Source organism: Trichoderma harzianum (genome assembly GCF_003025095.1).
Source record: "Trichoderma harzianum CBS 226.95 unplaced genomic scaffold M431scaffold_15, whole genome shotgun sequence".
Lineage (NCBI taxonomy): Eukaryota > Fungi > Ascomycota > Sordariomycetes > Hypocreales > Hypocreaceae > Trichoderma > Trichoderma harzianum.
The window spans coordinates 396937-415690 of record NW_020209263.1 but is presented as its reverse complement, the minus strand read 5'-3'; the positions used below and the strand labels follow the sequence as shown (position 1 = coordinate 415690).

At 52.6% G+C, this 18754-nt stretch overlaps 5 protein-coding genes across 5 annotated transcripts; 2 read left to right on the top strand and 3 right to left on the bottom strand.

Annotated features, from left to right (window-relative positions):
• Positions 1–74: 74 nt before the first annotated feature.
• M431DRAFT_124937 (hypothetical protein) lies at positions 75–2777 on the bottom strand (the record flags this gene model as incomplete). The annotated part of the gene is made up of 2 exons (XM_024912227.1): positions 558–2777; positions 75–431 (listed from the first exon to the last, which is right to left on the bottom strand). The coding sequence occupies exons 1-2, from the start codon at positions 2622–2624 to the stop codon at positions 75–77; spliced, it is 2424 nt and encodes an 807-aa protein (XP_024769819.1). The 5' UTR covers positions 2625–2777.
• Positions 2778–3046: 269 nt separating this feature from the next.
• Positions 3047–5183, bottom strand: M431DRAFT_152272 (hypothetical protein). Its single transcript, XM_024912851.1, has 2 exons — positions 5134–5183; positions 3047–5070 (listed from the first exon to the last, which is right to left on the bottom strand). The coding sequence occupies exon 2, from the start codon at positions 4917–4919 to the stop codon at positions 3090–3092; it is 1830 nt and encodes a 609-aa protein (XP_024769818.1). The 5' UTR covers positions 4920–5070; positions 5134–5183; the 3' UTR covers positions 3047–3089.
• Positions 5184–7077: 1894 nt separating this feature from the next.
• M431DRAFT_486109 (hypothetical protein) lies at positions 7078–10123 on the top strand (the record flags this gene model as incomplete). The annotated part of the gene is made up of 7 exons (XM_024916358.1): positions 7078–7291; positions 7384–7778; positions 7849–8979; positions 9046–9378; positions 9444–9824; positions 9887–9997; positions 10061–10123. The coding sequence occupies 7 exons, from the start codon at positions 7078–7080 to the stop codon at positions 10121–10123; spliced, it is 2628 nt and encodes an 875-aa protein (XP_024769817.1).
• A 1854-nt stretch (positions 10124–11977) lies between these two features.
• On the top strand, positions 11978–13453 carry M431DRAFT_96134 (hypothetical protein; the record flags this gene model as incomplete). The annotated part of the gene is made up of 2 exons (XM_024924790.1): positions 11978–12177; positions 12244–13453. 2 exons carry the CDS (start codon positions 11978–11980, stop codon positions 13451–13453), a joined length of 1410 nt encoding a protein of 469 aa, XP_024769816.1.
• A 1536-nt stretch (positions 13454–14989) lies between these two features.
• On the bottom strand, positions 14990–16056 carry M431DRAFT_95690 (hypothetical protein; the record flags this gene model as incomplete). Its single annotated transcript, XM_024924730.1, has 4 exons — positions 14990–15136; positions 15191–15783; positions 15841–15955; positions 16027–16056. The coding sequence occupies 4 exons, from the start codon at positions 16054–16056 to the stop codon at positions 14990–14992; spliced, it is 885 nt and encodes a 294-aa protein (XP_024769815.1).
• Between the last annotated feature and the right edge of the window lie 2698 nt (positions 16057–18754).

The window sequence follows — 18754 nt, the reverse complement described above, 5'->3', positions numbered from 1 at the left end:
TGTATGTATTTAATCCGTAATGTCGTGAAAAACACAGCGCGCCGGGGGAAGTTATTGTATTATACGTGCGTGTCTCATGCCAATAATCCAAACAACAGGCTCGTCCGGCTCCAAAAGTGCTTTGCTGCCTTGCCGACGTGTTGACGTGATGAATCTTCCAGGCCGCTGCGCTCATATACCGCATCTTCCAGCTTTTGAAACTCGTCTGCCGTTTCGCCCGCTTCATTTCCGACTGAGAGGCGTAAGAGAGAAATGTCAAACAACCACTGGATGCAGAGATCTCGCAGTTGGTCGTTGCTAGAGGTATCGTTCTCTTCTTTTTCAGCTTCTTTGTCCTTCTCATCATTAATGGCCTCTCCCTTTTCCTCGGCTTCCTCCTTTGCCTCTCCGTCATTTTCCCCTTGGCCATCTTCTTTTGGCTCCGCCTCTTTCTCTGCATCTTCGTTTGGTTCTTTTTCTTCCTCTCCATTGGCCTCTTCCGGCTTGATTTCTTTCTCTTCACTATCTTCTCTCGGCTTTTCTGCTTCCTTTTGGGTGTCCTGCTTCTCTTCCTTCACCTCTCTATCAAATACTATGCTCTGGAGTTCTTGATTCCACGCTTCGCATAGCCGCCGGCTAACATGTTTCTTCAAAGCGGCCAATGCTGCTGCAGTCCACAGATCAACTCCTACCGCCGACAGAGAAAGCAATAAGCTATGGAGGAATTGAAATGTCTCTGGCGATGGCTGATTTGGTAATGCAGGGTTGCCCTCCCAAAGAGGTCTACCAATTGCTATCCTCACAGACAGTCCGGCCGTCACAAATTCATCCACAGGAGATTCTGATGCTGAGAGAACAATCGTCTGGTGGAGCGCCGGGACAATGCTCAGGCCAAAACTCTTGATTGTGTCGCGCTGTGGCAGTTGACGGCGAATATCTCTCAAAACACGAATCAGATACATGGCGATGTCGCTGCTGCTACCACTCTCGGATTTGCCGTCCCACAACTGCTGCATCTCTTTTTCGAGGCTCTCAAAGGACGCATCAAGGCTGGTGTCTAGCTTCTGCTGCAGCATCTTCGGGTCGTCCTTACTTAACAACTGCTGTCTCGCCTCTATCGTTTCTTCATCTTCGATTTCGTCAAAGTCGTTATCCCATCGCTGCTTTTCCAGTTGCCCTACCACCTCTTTCACGTCGTCGATGATATGAAACCAGGAGTAATAGCAGTTGATTGCTTTGGACACAGCATCGCTGCGGCCGTAGAATCGTGATGCGACCTCTTGCAGGAACGGGCGAGCCCCGCTGGACAGAGCATCCTCGTATCCTTCTTCATCCCATAGTCCTGGCACTTTCCCTGTCGTACCATCTTTCCAGCTTTCCAGCGTGGCCTTAATCTCGGAGCCAACAATATGAAGTTTGGTGACTTTTGAGTCCAGAACAGCAAGCATTTGCGCATTGACGGCCTTTCGCAAACTGTTCTGCATCTCTTCGGGATCGAGACCTCGTACCTTGCTGCCTTCACGTATCCATAGCTGAAGAAGGGTTGTTCGCAGCTCCGTTATAGATTTGAAATCCTGCATGGTCTCCAGCGTCTTATTCAAACCACGAAGCAGCACTTGCTGACCCTTTTCAACCCAGCTGTCAAACATTTCCCTTGCCTGTGTCCCGTCTAGGTCGTCATGCCGAATAAAGGGTGTAAAATACTGAATCTCTTCGCCACACCACCTCTCAAAAATGTCGAGTCGTAGTCCTTCTAGCTTCTGCAGCGAGGCGTCCTCCAGAAGGGGTTTCTTTGTCAGGGCATTGAGCGCCTGTGAGAGCTTGTTCGGCACCAAAGCCTGAACATCCAGCAGAGTTCGGGCGTAGAGCGTAAGGCTTTGGATCACATCCTCCGAGCTTCCGACGCGCTCGTCTTCTTCAGAATCCAAGGCCACTGCTAGGGCTTTGAAGCGCACTTCAAAAAAGTGCCGTAGAGTGTCCTTGGCACCGGAGCTATTTGCAAGACTGTGCGCAGCCAGAGCCTTTAGCACGTCGTCCCTGTCAGAGTCGGCACCAGCCTTCTCCATGGTCTTCTCCAGGGTCCTCTTGAGCCGGCGGCGGAGGCTATCGAGCTTCTTCTTGGCCGCATCGGCGGCTTGTCGAGCCTCGTCGTTGGGGAACTCAGTCCCTAAACTCTTGACTAGGAGGCGGCTTAATACCCACACCTTGGCCGCCAGCACCAGTCTGTCGCCTGTTTTGATGCTCTTGTCCAGCTCTCCACGACCCCTCAGCAGCCTGCCGACTACTAACAGGCATCCGTCCAGCAACCTCTGCCTAGCAGCCTCAGCAATATCTGACTTGCGCTCCTTTTCAACAAACTTGGCCATGCCAGCAACCTTTGTCGACACCACCGCCCTGCCACACCGCCAGCCCATGTTACCAAGGAGCTCCTGGACCGCATCGTTGTCGTTGCGCATCTGCACAATGGTATCGGCCGTGCCCAGCAGGTCGCGATAAGATCCGCCTACCCGCGTGCGCAGGCGGCTCGCTTTGTCTTCGATCTCGACATGGAGGGCTTTGTGAATGGAGCGAATCTGGGGGAGTGTGTGGCTCGCAGAGAAGATCTGGTCGGAGGTGGTGAACTTGCTCGCGTCGGGAGCAGCCATTGCGGCCTGGTTGCGTGGTGGCTGCGAAGCTTGAGACTGAAGAGCTATTGTATGAATGGCATTGGAGGATATGACAGTCTGAAAGACGGCTATTGCCAGCTCAGGATTGTTATTGTAGCTTGGAGATTATCGATGGTTGTAGTTGCGAAAGTGTAACTGGACAAGTAATAGGTCGTGATTTAGTATGAAGGTGGGGCTGAAATGACAGCTTGGGTGGTGCTTAGATTAGCATCTTAACAACGCCTATTTACCATGAATATCAGAAGAACAAGTCCATAGCCACGCTCCATTATATCAATGATGTGCTATTTTATGGCATAGCATGATAAGAGGATGCTTCGTGAGTATTTAAATATGCAGATAGCCCATAACTGATGTCGAGAATTGTTTCAAATTCACTTTGCAATATATAAGTTACAAGTCGAGTTGGACAATGTGATGTGTATATTAATCGCAAGAAATATTCTACAGCTTCGTGCTCTTGATAACAGTGGCATTGATACCGCTGACTTCTCCCCGGTAACCTCCCTTGGGCTCGCCGCCCTGCCACACCGGTTTCATGCTCTTCAGCTTCTTCTGCTTGGCCTCGAACTGCTTTCTCCTCTTGACTCTGGGGTTTCGCACGTCCTTGCTTCTCCTGGGCGCCAGACCCTTGTTCTTCTGGATAGCATATGTAATCTTGCGCTTGCCATCCTCGCCAATTACCTCTGTTTCTACCACCCTGTCGGCCTTGCTTGCGGCGGCATAGGCGGCAAATCGAGCAGCCTTGTCGTCCTTCTTGGCCTTGGAACCATGAGCCACCATGTCGTAGTACTCGTCTTCATCGTCGCGAAGTGCATTGGCAGTCTTGGAGTCTTCTTCGTCGCTATCCTCGCCGAGGGCCGCGCCCAGCTTGGAATCCCTCTTTCCTCGCTTCTCGGCCTCAGCAAGGAGGCGAGCTTGACGGTCTCGAAGACGCTCGCGGTGGGGAATATCCATGTCACCACCGGCATCACGACCAGCACCGGCACGACGGTTGGCCTTTTGCACAATTTGGGATGTGTAAAACTTCAAGCTCTTCTTGCGCGCCGCCTTGTCAGCAGCCGCACGAGCATCCAAAGTTTCTTCTTCGCCGAAGTCTGAGCTGTCGTCGTCTTGGTCGCGCAGCGTCTTATCCTTGCTCTTTGCCTTGGATTTTGTGTTGATGGGCAGGTCATAAAGATCAGCTACAGTCTCCTCGATCGCCTTGGCCTTTGCCAGCTTCTTGGCCTTGCTTGCTGCAGAAGCCGCACTCTCCTTGGCCTTCTTGGCCTTCTTCTTAGTCTGTACGATTGATTCATATTCGTCCGCCTCGGGGATGGAATCAATGTCTTGCGCCAATGATGCATCGGCGGTGCTGAGTGATCTCATGTCCTTGACTCGCTCCCACGCCTCGCGGCATTGGACCAGGGTCTCCATCACATCGTGGTCACGAAGCTCAGCAGGATCAATTGTTTTCTGTGCTTTGGCGGCGTCTCGGGCCGGTGACGTTAGGATGGCCAGATAGCTAGCCAATGAGGCGACGTAGCAGCCAAGCACCCAGTATTTGATAGCCGCCAAAGACTTGCCGGTCGAAGCCTTGGCATCTGCCCTTAGAATCTCCAGCTGGGGCTGCAGCTCTTGGAAATCCTTGACGAGATAGTCAAACTCGGGATATCGAGCAGACAGCAGCTTCAATCGCTCCTCGGGACCCATGTCGTCGGTGATCTCGACCTCCTTGAGAACCTCGGTCACGGTTTCTGCGCTTTCTTGTTCTTCTTGCTCAGCGGCAAGCCACTCGTCTCCGTCAAAGATGAAATCCTCTTCTGCCATCTTGGACAGTTTCTTTTGCTGCAATCTCTTGGCCTCGGTTTCTTCCTCCAGAGCATCGGCCTCTGTCTCGATGTTGTCCGCATTGTAGTATTCTTTCTTGGATGCACCCCACCAGCCCTCCTCTTCGCCCTCCTCTCCTTCGGCTCCATTCTCTTCATCTTCTGAATCATCGTGCCCCGCGGCGGCCTTTCGTTTTGATTTGCTCGGACGGGGCTTCTTTTCTGAATCTGAGTCTTCGTATCCTAATACTTCTTCGTCTGAAAAGTCAATCTCTTCTTCGCCCTTTCTCCGGCGCTTCATGTTGGGCTCGTCGTCGAGCATGATTGTGTCTCGATTCATGAAGAATTCGTCTTCTGAGTTGGCCACATCTTCGTATGTGTTGACCTTGAGGCGAGCGTCTGCCGGGTCCAGCTCTTTTGGTCCGCTGAACTCGGCAGCGCGGGAAGCCTTTCTCTTTTTCGCCATGGTTGGAGATGTAAAGTTTTGTATTTGAAGGATTCAAAGACTCAATCCGCGTCTCTGGGATAGAGTCTGTGAAGCCTTGCTTAAAAAGCTGATCGTGGAGTGTCGCTGCGCCAGTCGATGGCCACGGCCGCTGGAACTTTTCGACGGGGCTCTGAAATTTTCCTGGCTGATAAGATAAGGATTTTCGAGTTCCTGGGACTACCAAGGTACGTACCTGCAAAGGTGCATCCACTGCGTTTCCACCGGAAATACGTGCGTCCGCCACCCTTTTAGTAGCCGCCCAAACCGCCGCCGCCGCCAGTACAACCTTGAACCCCCAAGCTGACTTGCAGGATAATGACACGGGATACTCCAGACTCCATACGGGGTACAAGGACTGCTTTCATCTAATCTGGGGAAATAAGAGTTGCTGCTAGACTATCGTGGAGGCGCTGATGCCAAATCGTCACATGTACCGTGCATTTTCTTGTATTAATACCACCCACCCAACCCCCCTCTCTGCTTTGCGAGAGTGATAGAGGCGAATCATGTAGACGAATCATGTTAACGGAAGACAGAATAAACTTGGAAGCTTGTTTCTATATCTATCCACTAGACATAGAGGGGGGCGATGTATAGATGGCGTGACACCGTGATAATAACGATACGACTTTATTGCCCGTATTTCCCGCAACCCTTTGATAGCAGCAGGAGTACATCTCGATGCTCCATCCCACACCAACATCAAGCAATGCCTGGAGAAGATGCAGCCATAACGGGAGATGCTTAGATCATCCCTCCACCAACAGCAGAGGCGCACACACCCAAAAGCCTCCCCCACCCCAAACAATGTTTGGCTGCCGCCCTCCTCAGCCTTTAATAGCGCCTGTGGCGCCCTTGTGACAGGCACGATTAGACTGCGTCTCTTGATCTCTCTTGATCTTGTGTCTCCCGCATGTGATGTGCTCCCTCCCTACAGGCACCAACTAAACATGAAAGCCAACCCCGGACTCCCGGAAACTTGTTATTGATCTGGGGTAATGGTGTTGCTACATGCTCGTACATCCAGCCAAGGCATGAAGCGCTCACTGCGAGCTGTATTCGTACCGCTACTCCCACTCACATGTTGCAGCATGTAGTCGTACTGTAGTGCTGTAGGCCCAGTCTCGAGCTACCGCTGCAAGGCTGCTGCTTGCCCGCAAATGCATGTCGGATGATGAAATCCAAGGCCCACTCAACTGAACCCTGAGCGTTTGTGGTCCAAGATGACGCACCCCCGATTCTTTGCCGAGCCAGTCGCAAGCACGGCCGTGCATCGTCCGAGTTGCGATAATGCGGCCCACGACCCTGCTTGCATGGCGGATTCCTCATGCCGAAGGCGGTACTGTACAAAGCCTTTTTCCATGTCTTGGGTTCAATGCAATACTACCTTGCAGGTACAGCAATGCCATAGACTACCACCTATCGTAGCAGAATATTGTTTGTGTTATCTGCGCCTATCTTCCTCCAACCGATGCATCAAGATCAACAGCCAAAAGAACCACTCCAGCATGGGTCCATGGCTGCCCAAAGACCCTCCGCCCATCAAACAGAAACCCAGCAATCAGTTCACCTGACGGCACTGATGGGGATGCATGTGGAATAGCTCAGCACCAGTGGTCGGCGCATGGTTGCTAGTCCGGCAGGCGAGGCGCTTGGCGACCCCAGAGCTGGAGCTAGAATAAATTACAGGATAGGCGCTGCATCCCCCGAGACGCGCCGATTTTAACGGTCAGCCTTGCCTTCAATCACGAGCATTATCAGCTGCATCATTTCCGTTTGTTTTGATGGCTTTTTGTTCCGTGGCTTCCTATAGGCGTCATTGATACCTGCTGTGCTCTTTGCCTTGTGCCAGCCCAGAAACCAGAAACAGAGAGACACAGAGCCTCGTACCCCCTTGCCGAGGGTACTCCGTCACTCCATCTCCGAACCAGGGCCTGATGACCAACCTACCTCTTACCTAGTGCATATCATATCATACCTACTACAGAACTCGTACTATTGCAGTGACCTTGATAGCCCACGCCCCCATCGAGGCTTACCGCATCCATGAGTCCGTTATAACTCCATCATTTCTCGTCTCCTCCTCCTTTACTGTACTTGTACTTGCTTTCCCATCTTTCGCATCAAACCCACCGCCATGGCGGATCGAGATGGCTACGGGTCGGCGTCGCAGCCCGCGTCCCCTCGTTTGTCTCGCCGTCCCTTTCCCATGCGCCGCCAGAACTCGGCAAATGAGCAGCCTGACGAACGCTCCCCACTGCTGCTAAACAATTCTCGATCGCGTATCCGAATCCACGGCGGGGCAGCCTCACCACGTCCCAATTTATCCCGCGATCAGAGCTACTCAGGAGGTATGTTCAGGCGGAAGAGGGAGAAGAAGAAAAAGATGCTCTTTTATCGAGGAGATTTCGAGGGTAGCATGCAGCTTCAAGTCGGCTAACAGCATCCCGTGATTTCACAGACAGCAGCCGCGGAACTCGACACCACAGTCGCCGCTCCTCTTGGAGCGCACGTCTCGTCCATGCCTTCTCCGAGCGGTCCATGTCAGAGTCCAAGGGCTCCATCTTCCCCGACGAGCGCGTGTGGTACGATCAGTTTACGAGCACCGACTGGGTGCACGATACAATCGCCGATTCCTACCGTGTGAGGGCGCTTCGGAGTAGGAAGGATTTTTGGGGCCGAGTCTTGACAACCATCGATGGTAGCCAGGGATGGATTCTCAGTGCTCTCTGTGGCTTCGTTATCGCCTTGATAGCGTATACAGTCGACGCGGCCGAATCAGTCTTTTTCGATTTCAAGGATGGGTATTGTTCGAGAGCGTGGTATTTTGACGAAAAGGTAGGTGCAACTCATATGAAGAGAGAGTGAGAGAAATGGGTCACGGAGCGTTTACTAACATCATATCCAGAGATGCTGCCCCGGTGGGCGCACCGAATGCACAGACTGGAAAACATGGTCTCAGGCACTGCATTATCATCCATTTGGGGAGAAGTGGACGGATTTCCTCATCTACGTCGGCTGCGTCGTTCTCTTCGCAGTTGCTTCGTGCTGGGTCGCCCTGTGGACAAAGACGGTGGTTCCCTCGGCCTACCGTTTGACAACCCTCGACGAAAACCTGGCCGCCGAGACTCCTCAGGCCGCCGACGAAGGTCCCGGTGACGATAGTGCCAGTCCCCGGCAGGTGGTCGAGAGGAAGCCTGAAAACCCGCCAATGGTCTACTACTCAGCCGCAGGCAGTGGTGTCGCCGAAGTCCGAGTCATCCTCAGCGGCTTCGTTCTTCACGGATTCCTTGGTCTGAGAACATTGATCTTGAAGATGCTGTCACTGATTCTGAGTGTCTCTTCGGGGCTGAGTATCGGCAAAGAGGGTCCGTTCGTCCACATGGCGACCTGCGTTGGCAATATTGCATGTCGTCTCTTTGCAAAGTACGATCGCAACGATGCCAAGAGGCGAGAGGTTCTTTCGGCTGCTGCAGCTGCTGGTGTGGCTGTTGCATTTGGAGCCCCCTTGGGAGGTGTTTTGTTTGGTCTGGAGGAGGTGTCATACTTTTTCCCAGCCAAGACCCTCTTCCGCACATTCTTTGCCTGCATCATCGCCGCGCTGTCCCTCAAATTCTTGAATCCATACGGCACGCACAAGATTGTCATGTTCGAGGTCCGCTACCTGGTTGATTGGGAGTATTTTGAGCTGGGATCCTTCATTTTCGTTGGTGTCGTCGGCGGTGCCATGGGGGCGCTCTTCATCAAGGCGTCCAAATACTGGGCACAAACGTTTCGCCGAATCAAGACCATCAAGAAATACCCCATGCTGGAGGTGTTCCTCGTCGCAGTTGTGACTGGCCTTATGAGCTATTGGAACCCCCTGACCAAGGTCTCTGTCGCAAAACTGCTCCTCAACCTGGCGTCTCCGTGTGACCGCACCAAGGGCGATGGACTTGGACTCTGCCCGAGATCGGTGGATGATATTCCTGAGATCTTGAGAATGTTAATCATTGCCTTTTTGATCAAGGGTTTCTTGACCGTTATCGCCTTTGGAATCGTAAGCTCCCTCATATCATTTTCTCTTCCCGTTGCTCCGAAATTATCCTGCTAATTCGCTCAACAGAAAGTCCCCGCCGGTATTTATATCCCATCTATGGTCGTCGGCGGCTTAATGGGACGGATTGTTGGTCACCTGGCACAGTGGCTGGTTCTTGTCACACCTGACTGGAGTGTCTGGGGTGGTTGCGCAACTGCATCGGACGGAACCTGTATCCAGCCCGGAGTTTATGGTCTAATTGCTGCCGGTGCAACCATGTGCGGTGTCACACGGCTGTCTGTGACGTTGGCTGTCATTCTGTTTGAGCTCACTGGCAGTCTCGACTATGTGCTGCCATTCTCCCTGTCGATTCTTGTGGCGAAATGGACAGCAGATGCCATTGAGCCAAGCAGTATTTATGTGAGTAAACCCGGAACGAGTGGAGGCGACTGATGAAGAGTGACGTGCTGACTCGAAGATGATAGGATCTCCTTACAAACATGAATGCTTACCCATTCTTGAACAACAAACACAAGCCCATCTTCACCGGCGACTTGACGGAGCTGGTGCGGCGTTTACGGAGAGAGAGGGTTATTGATATCACAAATTCACCAATGGTTCCTGCCTCGAGCCTCCGCACCAAGCTCGAACTGCTTCATCGACACGGTGAGCTCGACGGTGGATTGCCCATCCTGAGGGAAGATGTCCTTGTGGGCCTCATTCCGGCTCCAGACCTTCAGTTTGCGCTGGACCAGCTTCGAGATGAAGGCTCAAACCTCTGCTTGATGGATCAGATCCCCAGCATCGATGATGACGACGTTGGCAGCGAGCCCGATCCCACGGACTTTACGCAGTTCATCGATCCGGTACGTATTCGTTGATGACACAAAAGATGGAAATGTTTCTGATTTGTGCTAATGGCGTAAAGGCACCTGTTGCCTTAGATATCAGGTCGTCGATCGATCTGGCGTATGAGTGCTTTGTCAAGCTGGGTCTGCGGTACGTTTGCGTCTTGAGAGACGGCAAATATGCCGGCATGGTAAGTCGCAACCCGAAATCAAAATCTCTAGACGATGAAGTTCTAAACATGAGGGTACTGTAGATTCACAAAAAGACATTCGCCAAGTATACTCGAGAACTAGAAGAAGAGCAAGGCGGTCATTAAGAGGAATTATTGACGTGGACGTTGGAAATTGTATCAGTATAGAAAACAAGTTGTACATCTGAAGAGGAAAGAGGTGGATTTGTTGCTTTGCATGCATATTCATGGCGCATCTGGTGTGGCCGACATCATTCAAGTTGGCCAACCATGGGTTGTTTTTTTTGTTGTTTTTATTCTTTACAGAAAGCAAGCATGTCGACTTGCACTGCCCATTAGGCGGTATATTGCAATTTTTGGACGTGTCGATGTACACATCGATAGAACATCATTGGAGGTGGGAAACGCATTGTGATTGCGCAGCTACAGGGTTACAGGCCGAGCTGCAGGATTCTTTTTTGGCGACGAGATTGAAAGAAATTACATTATAGATGCTTCTTTTTAAACCGAGACATGACCGCATAGTAGAGCAATCCATTCTCTTTTGCAGCTATGATGTGAAGCGCGGGTCAGGTCAGTAATGCTTATGTTCCCATTGGCGTCGAGCAGGGCCGGAGCCGGGAGCCGGTGATGAGGACCGGAACCGGGACGGGCTGGCGAGCATTACGGGGTGCATGTACTTATACACCCCTTTGGGGGGAAAAAGAAGACAAAACATTTACTCAATGGCTACCGGCATTACTCAATTCCATTCAAATAATGACACGAAATATAAAAGAGGAAAGAGCCTGTTCTTCCTGTTCTAGACAATTTCGTAATAACTGCAACATTCAATACGGCGTGCTAATCATGCACGCTTTTACATTTTATTGCCTTATCTTGGATCCGATTACAACACGCGAATCGCGGCCCCACGTGGTTGTAATAGCCATACGGCAAAATGGCGTCAGGCCGCCATAAACTACTCGACTTGTACTGGCGCGCCCTTGACGCAGGACCAACTAAAACGTAAGACAAATGGCATGGTCAGGTGCGAAAGGGCGGCGTTGGAAGAGATTGGACAATTAACTGGGGTGAGGAAGGCCGAGGTCGGATGGATGGATTATGGAGATTTGAAACGCTGATATCGAGATATGAATGTTTGGATGGAGTCTTTCGGTGTACTTGGATTTAGAGCTGATGGAAATTGAATCGAGGCTTGGAGACTATTCAGAGCTAGTATGGGGATATGATCACAGGAACGAGAGTAGAATCGCGGCCAAACGATTACCCAAATAGATCGCCTGCCCGACTTGGCCAACTTGGCGGAACTGTTCACCACGGCCGGAGGAGCCAAGATGCTAAACAGCCAATGGGCGTCCACCCGGGATCCCGATTGCGGCTCCTTGACGGACCCCAAGCAAAGACAAACCCAGACCCTCTAAGCATTGATGTTGTTCTGCTGCTTGTAGCGGTTTAGTTTAGTTCAAACGCTGTTTCGGTTCCAATTGCAATCATCTCTCTCTTCCCCGCATCCCCCCCACATTGCACTGATAAGCCGCCGCCATCCGTCGATAAAAAGGGTCGAGGGGTCGCACCCAACCAAACAGTGTGAGAGACGGGTTGACGGAATCGTTTTGAAACCAAACCAAATTCCTTGTGTGTGTGACCATCTTTTTGAGAGACATCGGCTAGGTGCAAACAGGCCATACAAGTGAGAAGCCTCGCCAATTGGAGCTGCAACCGTCGCCCAATTGCACCTCACGTGGCTCTTCGAAGCGGGGAGACGGAAGCGAAGCTCTGTCTGTCATAGCTACGACACTGACAACTGACAACGACATACCACAGCAAACAAACAAACAAATTACATAAAAGCACATACGCAGCTCGCCCAAGATGCCTGCCCTCCGTGCTGCTCAGGCATTGCGTCCTGCCATTCGATCTTCTCTGCGCGTTTCCTCCTCCTCCTCCTCTTTCTTGAACCGCAGCCTTGCCGTCAGAATGGCTTCGTCCAAGGCCTTTGTCCAGGGCGAGCCCGATGCCCCCGTGCTCAAGGCCAGCATCCCCGGACCCCAGAGCTCCAAGAGGATCGCCGAGCTGAGCGAGGTGTTTGACACGCGCAGCATCAACATGATGACCGACTACACCAAGAGCGTGGGCAACTACATTGCCGACCCCGATGGCAACTACCTGCTCGACGTGTAAGTGCAATAATATGCCTACGCTCTCTCATTGCTTCAACTACTAATCAATGTCTTGAAAAACAGCTATGCTCAGATCGCCTCCATCCCCGTTGGCTACAACAATCCCGCCCTGGCAAAAGCCGCTTCCACGCCCGACATGGTCAACGCCATCATCAACCGCCCTGCCCTGGGCAACTTCCCCTCGCACGACTGGGCCGAGATCCTCAAGACGGGCATCCTCAAGGTGGCGCCCAAGGGCCTCAACAACGTCTTCACCGCCATGGCCGGCTCCGACGCCAACGAGACCGCCTTCAAGGCCGCCTTCATCTACCGCCGCCAGCAGGAGCGCGGCGGGCCCGACGTCGAGTTCACCCAGGAGGAGCTCGACTCCGCCATGAACAACCAGGCGCCCGGAGCGTCGTCTCTCTCCATCCTGTCCTTCAAGACCGCCTTCCACGGCCGCCTGTTTGGAACCCTGTCCACGACCCGCTCCAAGCCCATCCACAAGGTCGACATCCCCGCCTTCGACTGGCCCCAAGCATCTTTCCCCAAGCTCAAGTACCCGCTGGAGGACCACGCCGAGGAGAACGCAAAGATTGAGCAGGCCAGCCTCGACGAGGTCGAGAAGCTCATCAAGACGTGGCACATCCCCCCCGCGGCCGTCATCGTCGAGCCCATCCAGAGCGAGGGCGGCGACAACCACGCCACCCCCAACTTCTTCCGCGGCCTGCGCGCCCTAACCCGCAAGCACAACATCCTCCTCATCGTCGACGAGGTCCAGACGGGCGTCGGCGCCACGGGCAAGTTCTGGGCCCACGACCACTGGAACCTCCAGGACCCCCCGGACATGGTCACCTTCTCCAAAAAGGCCCAGACGGCCGGCTTCTACTACGGCAACCCGGAGCTGCGGCCCAACAAGCCCTACCGCCAGTTCAACACCTGGATGGGCGACCCGGCCCGCGCCCTGCTCTTCCGCGCCATCATCGGCGAGATTGAGCGCCTCGACCTCGTCAACCACACCGCCCGCGTCGGCGACTACCTCTTCACCAAGCTCGAGGGCCTGCAGCGCAAGTACCCGGAGCAGTTCCAGGACCTGCGCGGCAAGGGCCAGGGCACCTTTATCGCGTTTGACAACCCCAAGCGCGACCAGTTCTTGGCAAAGGCAAAGGAGTTTGGCATCAACATTGGCGGCAGCGGAGCCAGCGCCGTGCGTCTACGTCCCATGCTGACGTTCCAGGAGCACCACGTCGATATTCTGGTGGATGCTCTGGAGAAGATCGTCAAGGCTCTGTAAAGGGAGATGAAATACGATTGAAATAAAAAAAAAAATTGCGTTTTGACATATATTAAAGAAAAGTAATGTATTCTGTTATAGTTGCAATAACATGAACAAAATTGAAACATACAGAATTGAGAATCGCCTTTGATGGCTTTTTAAGAATGCTTTACAAAGAACTACCTAAGAGCGTGCATCTTGATTGTCAACCAAGTGTGCTAAAAGGAAATATACATCAACGTCTTCCAATGACACCTCAAACACGTCTGTACTAAACCAATCTCTCATCTCTCCATCCTGTAGATTTATATCTGTGGAATACTCAATATATAGCGACATATCAATCTCCCATCTCCTTCTCACTCACAATACCATCCATTCACCATACCAGCAACCAAAAAACCACAATCTAAATCAAACACAAACACAGACACCCAAAGTTCTAGTATCAAAAATAGATTAAACCCCCTATTTTTAGAAACACACTCACCTCCCGTTCGTTGCCAACGATTTCTGTCCAATGGCCAGCATCATCCCTTGCCAACGATTTCTATCCAATGGCCAAGTCCCCCCTTGCCTACGCTACTGCTCCAATCGACCACCCATGTTCAACCCAAGACACTCGAAACGCCTCTTTTTTTCCCGTGCAATCACAGCGCAGCAAATAATCCCATCACCCCTTGAGCAAATAGAGAGAGACACGAAAGCATTCTATTCGTCGCTATCCAGTAGAGACTACCGATCCGTATTCTGCGTGGTATACGTGTGCACATTCCAAAGGCGTAAAGTACTAACTGCAGTCGATACGTCGAGAATGGACAAAACTGCAGAGTACATGTACCTACTACCCCATCCTTACCCCCCAGGCGCCTCTATAATCAAAAAGATACCTACCAGCCAACCTCGTATTGCCCATCTAAGCCACATACCTGAATACTAGTAGTAATCATACAATCTTCAGATCCATCAGATACCAAAAAAAAAAAAAGATTTTGCATCGTCGGATTCCCTATGGTGCAGAAATGAAGGCTACCCGTGGTTGTGAAGAAGAAGAAAAAGGGGGCCAAGGTGCCGTTCAACGGCAAGCTCAGCCAAATCTATCCGTAACATGTAAAAAGGAATGAAAGCAAGTGCAAGATAGCAGATAGCCCACCCTATCATGAGATCATATCATTCATGATTGCCTAACTCATTTGCCAAGCCCAAATTCATCATGGTTCATTTAATCCATCCATGTAGATTCCAAATGTCAAAGCGGCCGACTTCTCAGGCCATGCAGCCACCAGACGCCGCTGGCATGCTTCATCCCCACACAGTAAAAGCAAAAGCAAGGAAAGGGAAGAAAGGCGGTAAACAACAAGATGCAGGTTAAAAAAGACAGAAAGCCGCAGAATGCAATAAAAAAGACAAGTTGGAGGGTATATAAAGTCACTCTGAAGGAAAGAAAGCTGAGAAGCTGCATCGAAAACATAAAACGTATCCTTGTGGGGCATCTCTCTGACGCCGTTGGCCGAGATGCTTGAAAATCGAAACCAGAACGTCGTGGCTCTTCTGCTAAGCCTTGATCTGAGATGGTGGTGCCGCAGATCCAACCGGCATGAAAGGTGACTGTCGTGGTTCCGGCTCCAGTGGGACTGGGCGAGGGGGTTGGATTTGCCCCGACTCGCGCACGCCTGTGGAGTCTGTCTCACTTGACGCTCGCTGCGGCGATGGAGTTAGACAGAGAATATGTAGGATCTGCGTCTTGCAACTTACTGGCCGATTACCATAGTCCAGAGACGATGGAGGCGTGGTAACAGGAGGTAGGTAGGGGCCAGGAGGAGGGGCAGGAGGAGAGGTAGAAACCGAAACTGCACCCATGGCCGTCCGTCTTTTCTTCCTACCTGGCGGCGAATCGAGAGGTGGTAGGGTATGGACCGAAGGAGGCGGCTGAGAGTTTTGAGCATCGTCCTGTCGTTGAGCTGCTGGAAGAATAGTTCGAGGCGTATTCGGACCGGGGGTGAGCTGAGCAGGCTTGGGGGCGATGGTGGCAAGTCGTGCCGGAGCGGCTGTCTTTCGGTCTATTCGCGACGGGCGTCCTCTCTTCTTTGGAACTTGAGTACTAGGGGCTTCGTACTGAACGGGTCGTCTATCTTCAACGCCATCCGCCAGCTGCCATGGGGACATATTGCCAGGGGACGTCGGCATGGCCCCAGGCGTTTGGCCGCCGGGGCTCGTTCTCGGCGCAATCTGTCTTGGCTGGTTCATACCGTTGCTGATCAAATGATCATTCTGAGACATTGAGGATCTATGACCTGGGGCTGTCGATAGGAGGTTCGCGACTTGCATGCACTGTTCTAAGTTGCGGCCTATGTAGAATTAGAAAAAATGGAATCCGTCACAGTAGAGATATATCGTCACCATACCTGTTGGTATTTGCATGGTCATCCACTTTGGGTCGAGCACATTGGACTCAACAAATCGTGCCAGTCTTTCGATATCAACAGTGCTGCATTTGATCATCTCTGCGAGAACAAACCGCTAGACGAAGACACTTGTGGTTAGATTTTGGCTTTCAACAGGGTTTCCAACGAATATGTGATCCAACATACCTTCTCCTCTAGGGAAAACGAAGAAGCCATGGTTTCTGATAAGGTGGGGGAAATGGTGTGGTGAACGTCAGAGAAGAGGAGAGCAAAGGAGAATAGAACGTGATGCCGACTCTCGTGCAAACATTGACGCTGCGGTAAGTATAGGGTTTGAAAGGACCGGCGAAAGAAAGAATATGTCAAAAGATACAAGTCCAGAAAGTAGCCGAGATGAGGGAGTTTATCGTCCAACTGCAACGCTGCGAGGCAGGGCGAGAGAGTGTCGTAGTACGGCTCTGATCAAGATAACCTGATTGTGGTGGTTGTGCAGCCACTCCTCCACGAGACCCCTCTCAGGCAGATCTCGCAGGGCCAACAGTTAGGACAAAAAAAAGTAGGCCAGAAACTAGTCGAGAAACAAGGCCTGGTCAAAAAAAGACAAGCCCTGCAGATGGGCGTTGCTCCCCCGGCAGGCAGTGGAGGAGGGACTGGATCCTCCGTTTTCCCTGTCCGTCAATGTCGTCTCCAGCCCACTATCGTGAAGAAGAAAAATGCACGACACCGGCTAGCAGGCGCGCGGCTTTTTCCAAGGGCCTCGTGGTTAATACGAGCGGGTTCTTGGGGGTCTCGAAGAGAAACAAAAACAAATGGAGAGGCGCGGGTTGTGCAGCGTCGATCCGCGACATGCAGTAGCACGCTTGTTGCAGGCAATGAAGCGAGCAGATGCAAAGAAAGACGAGAAGGGTGCAGATTGCCGGGATGGAGAAAAAGCACGGCCGGTTGCCAGATGTCAAGCCGTACGTAACGCACCCCCGGCGGTTTTTATGATGACCTGACCTGATGCGAGCCCGGGGGCCGAAGTGAATGTGTCGACAGTTGCAGCAAGAGGCGAAAGGAGAAAAGTTGGGAGAGAGAAGGAATCAAGGTCCAGTCCAGCCCGTCTCTCTTTTAAGAAGGGACGTAGACAAGAGAAAAGGTTGCCACGGTGGGCTGGGGGAAGCCACCACTTGTTGCGGGATGCTGATGAACCAGGACCTCTTTGGGGAAGGGAATAACGGATCCAGATCCAGATCCAGACCAGACCAGAGAGCAGAGAGCAGAGAGAGCCTGCGAGGCAGTTTGTCCAAGATCCGAGAGGCGAGGCGTTTGCAAGCGTAGCGTCCAACAGGCCGCGCTGCGCCGCACGTCCAAAGTAGGTACGCTGCGTTTGAAATGGAAGTGGACTATAGCCAACCTGGACGTGATCCTGTACCCGTCCGTCCTCGTAGGCGCGGTCAAAACGGTGTTGAGTCAGTCAGTACAGCAGCAACACGGTTGGTTGGCACCTCAGCAGTACTGTAGGTAGGTACTACTAAGTATGGAGATAAGCAAGCAGTGCAGCAGCCAAGCAGCAAGCAAGCAGCAGCTTCTCCACGGCCCGGATGATCGATGCTCGCCCTGGATCTGGGTTTGGTTTCCAGGTTGAGTGAGTTGCTCTGGTGCAAAGCCCAAAAAATACTACCCGCCCAGGGCCCCCCTGGCCTGTCTAGTGGTAAAAAATCGATAGAGGCGATTTGAGTGCTCGTGCTTGTGCTTGTGCTTGTACCGTCTGTACAGTAAAGCAAAAGAGGCACAAGTACAGTGACCACGAGCAAGAGCGTAAAGGAGCGCAACTCGCACACAAAAGCAGAGGCCGGCACGAAGTACGTGTACCGAGGGCCGTACCTCGTACTCCCGCCCGGCCAGAGCCACCATCTAGGAGGTACTTTGCACATCAAATGATATGCCCAGGCCTCGTAGCTATTCTATTTTAGCACCCGGCAAGGTCGAGTATGACGGCACCCTGCAGTGGCGATTTGACACAACGATCCAGAGGCCGCCGCACTAATGTAGGGAGGGCCGTCGACAGGCTGGCGGAGGGCGTCTGGGTGGCGTGTCTAGGTCTAGCCAGTTGCAGCCGTTGGCCAGTAAAGGTAAAGGCAATTCCCAGGTCAGGTCTGTCAGGTCTGCCGGGGAGCTGCAGCACATCGTGAGATGGAGCCGCGTCTGCATCCGGACCGTCTCAATCTGTGAGTGAGTGCTCGCGACGGAGCCTGGAGGGGCCCCTGTGGGCGAGCGAGCCGGGGTCTTGTGGAGGACGGATTTGACGCTATACGGACGGCGGAGCGCTTCAATTTCACGACCAGCCAGACTCAACGGAACCGAACTGAACTGAGCTCAACAGAGCTGCAGTTGCATTTGCACTTGCACTTGCACATGCGTCTGCCGCATCCACTGGCGCATCCACCACGGCCGGCCAATACTTGTACAGCTGAGCTGAGCTGTGATGCGATGCGATGCGGGAAAAAAACAACATAAACAAAAATAAACAACCCCCAGGCCAATACCTGTCCTAGCCTGGTCTGCTCATGCTTGTGCTTGTACTTGTGCTTGTACTTGTGCTTGTACTCGTGCTCTTGTGCTTGCTTGTATCTTCAAGGGTTCCTTTTCCGCAAGTGAGTGAGCATGGGCCATTTGCATGCCTTGACGGGCGCCTGTTTAGCCGGCGGGCGGGCCTTGCGGTGGCACGGGTACCAGACGAGACGGGCAGGGCCTCCAAAGCGGGATAGGCCCTTGTCTGCGATGCGGTTGCGGACAAGTACCTTGAGTAGTTGCACTTGGAGGTGGTGTACTTGTTGTGTACTCGCACCTGGACAAGGCAAGGTCCAGGATGGACCCAGGACTGGGTACTCGTACAGTATTGCCTCGCCTCAATCTCGAATCCATCCTTGGA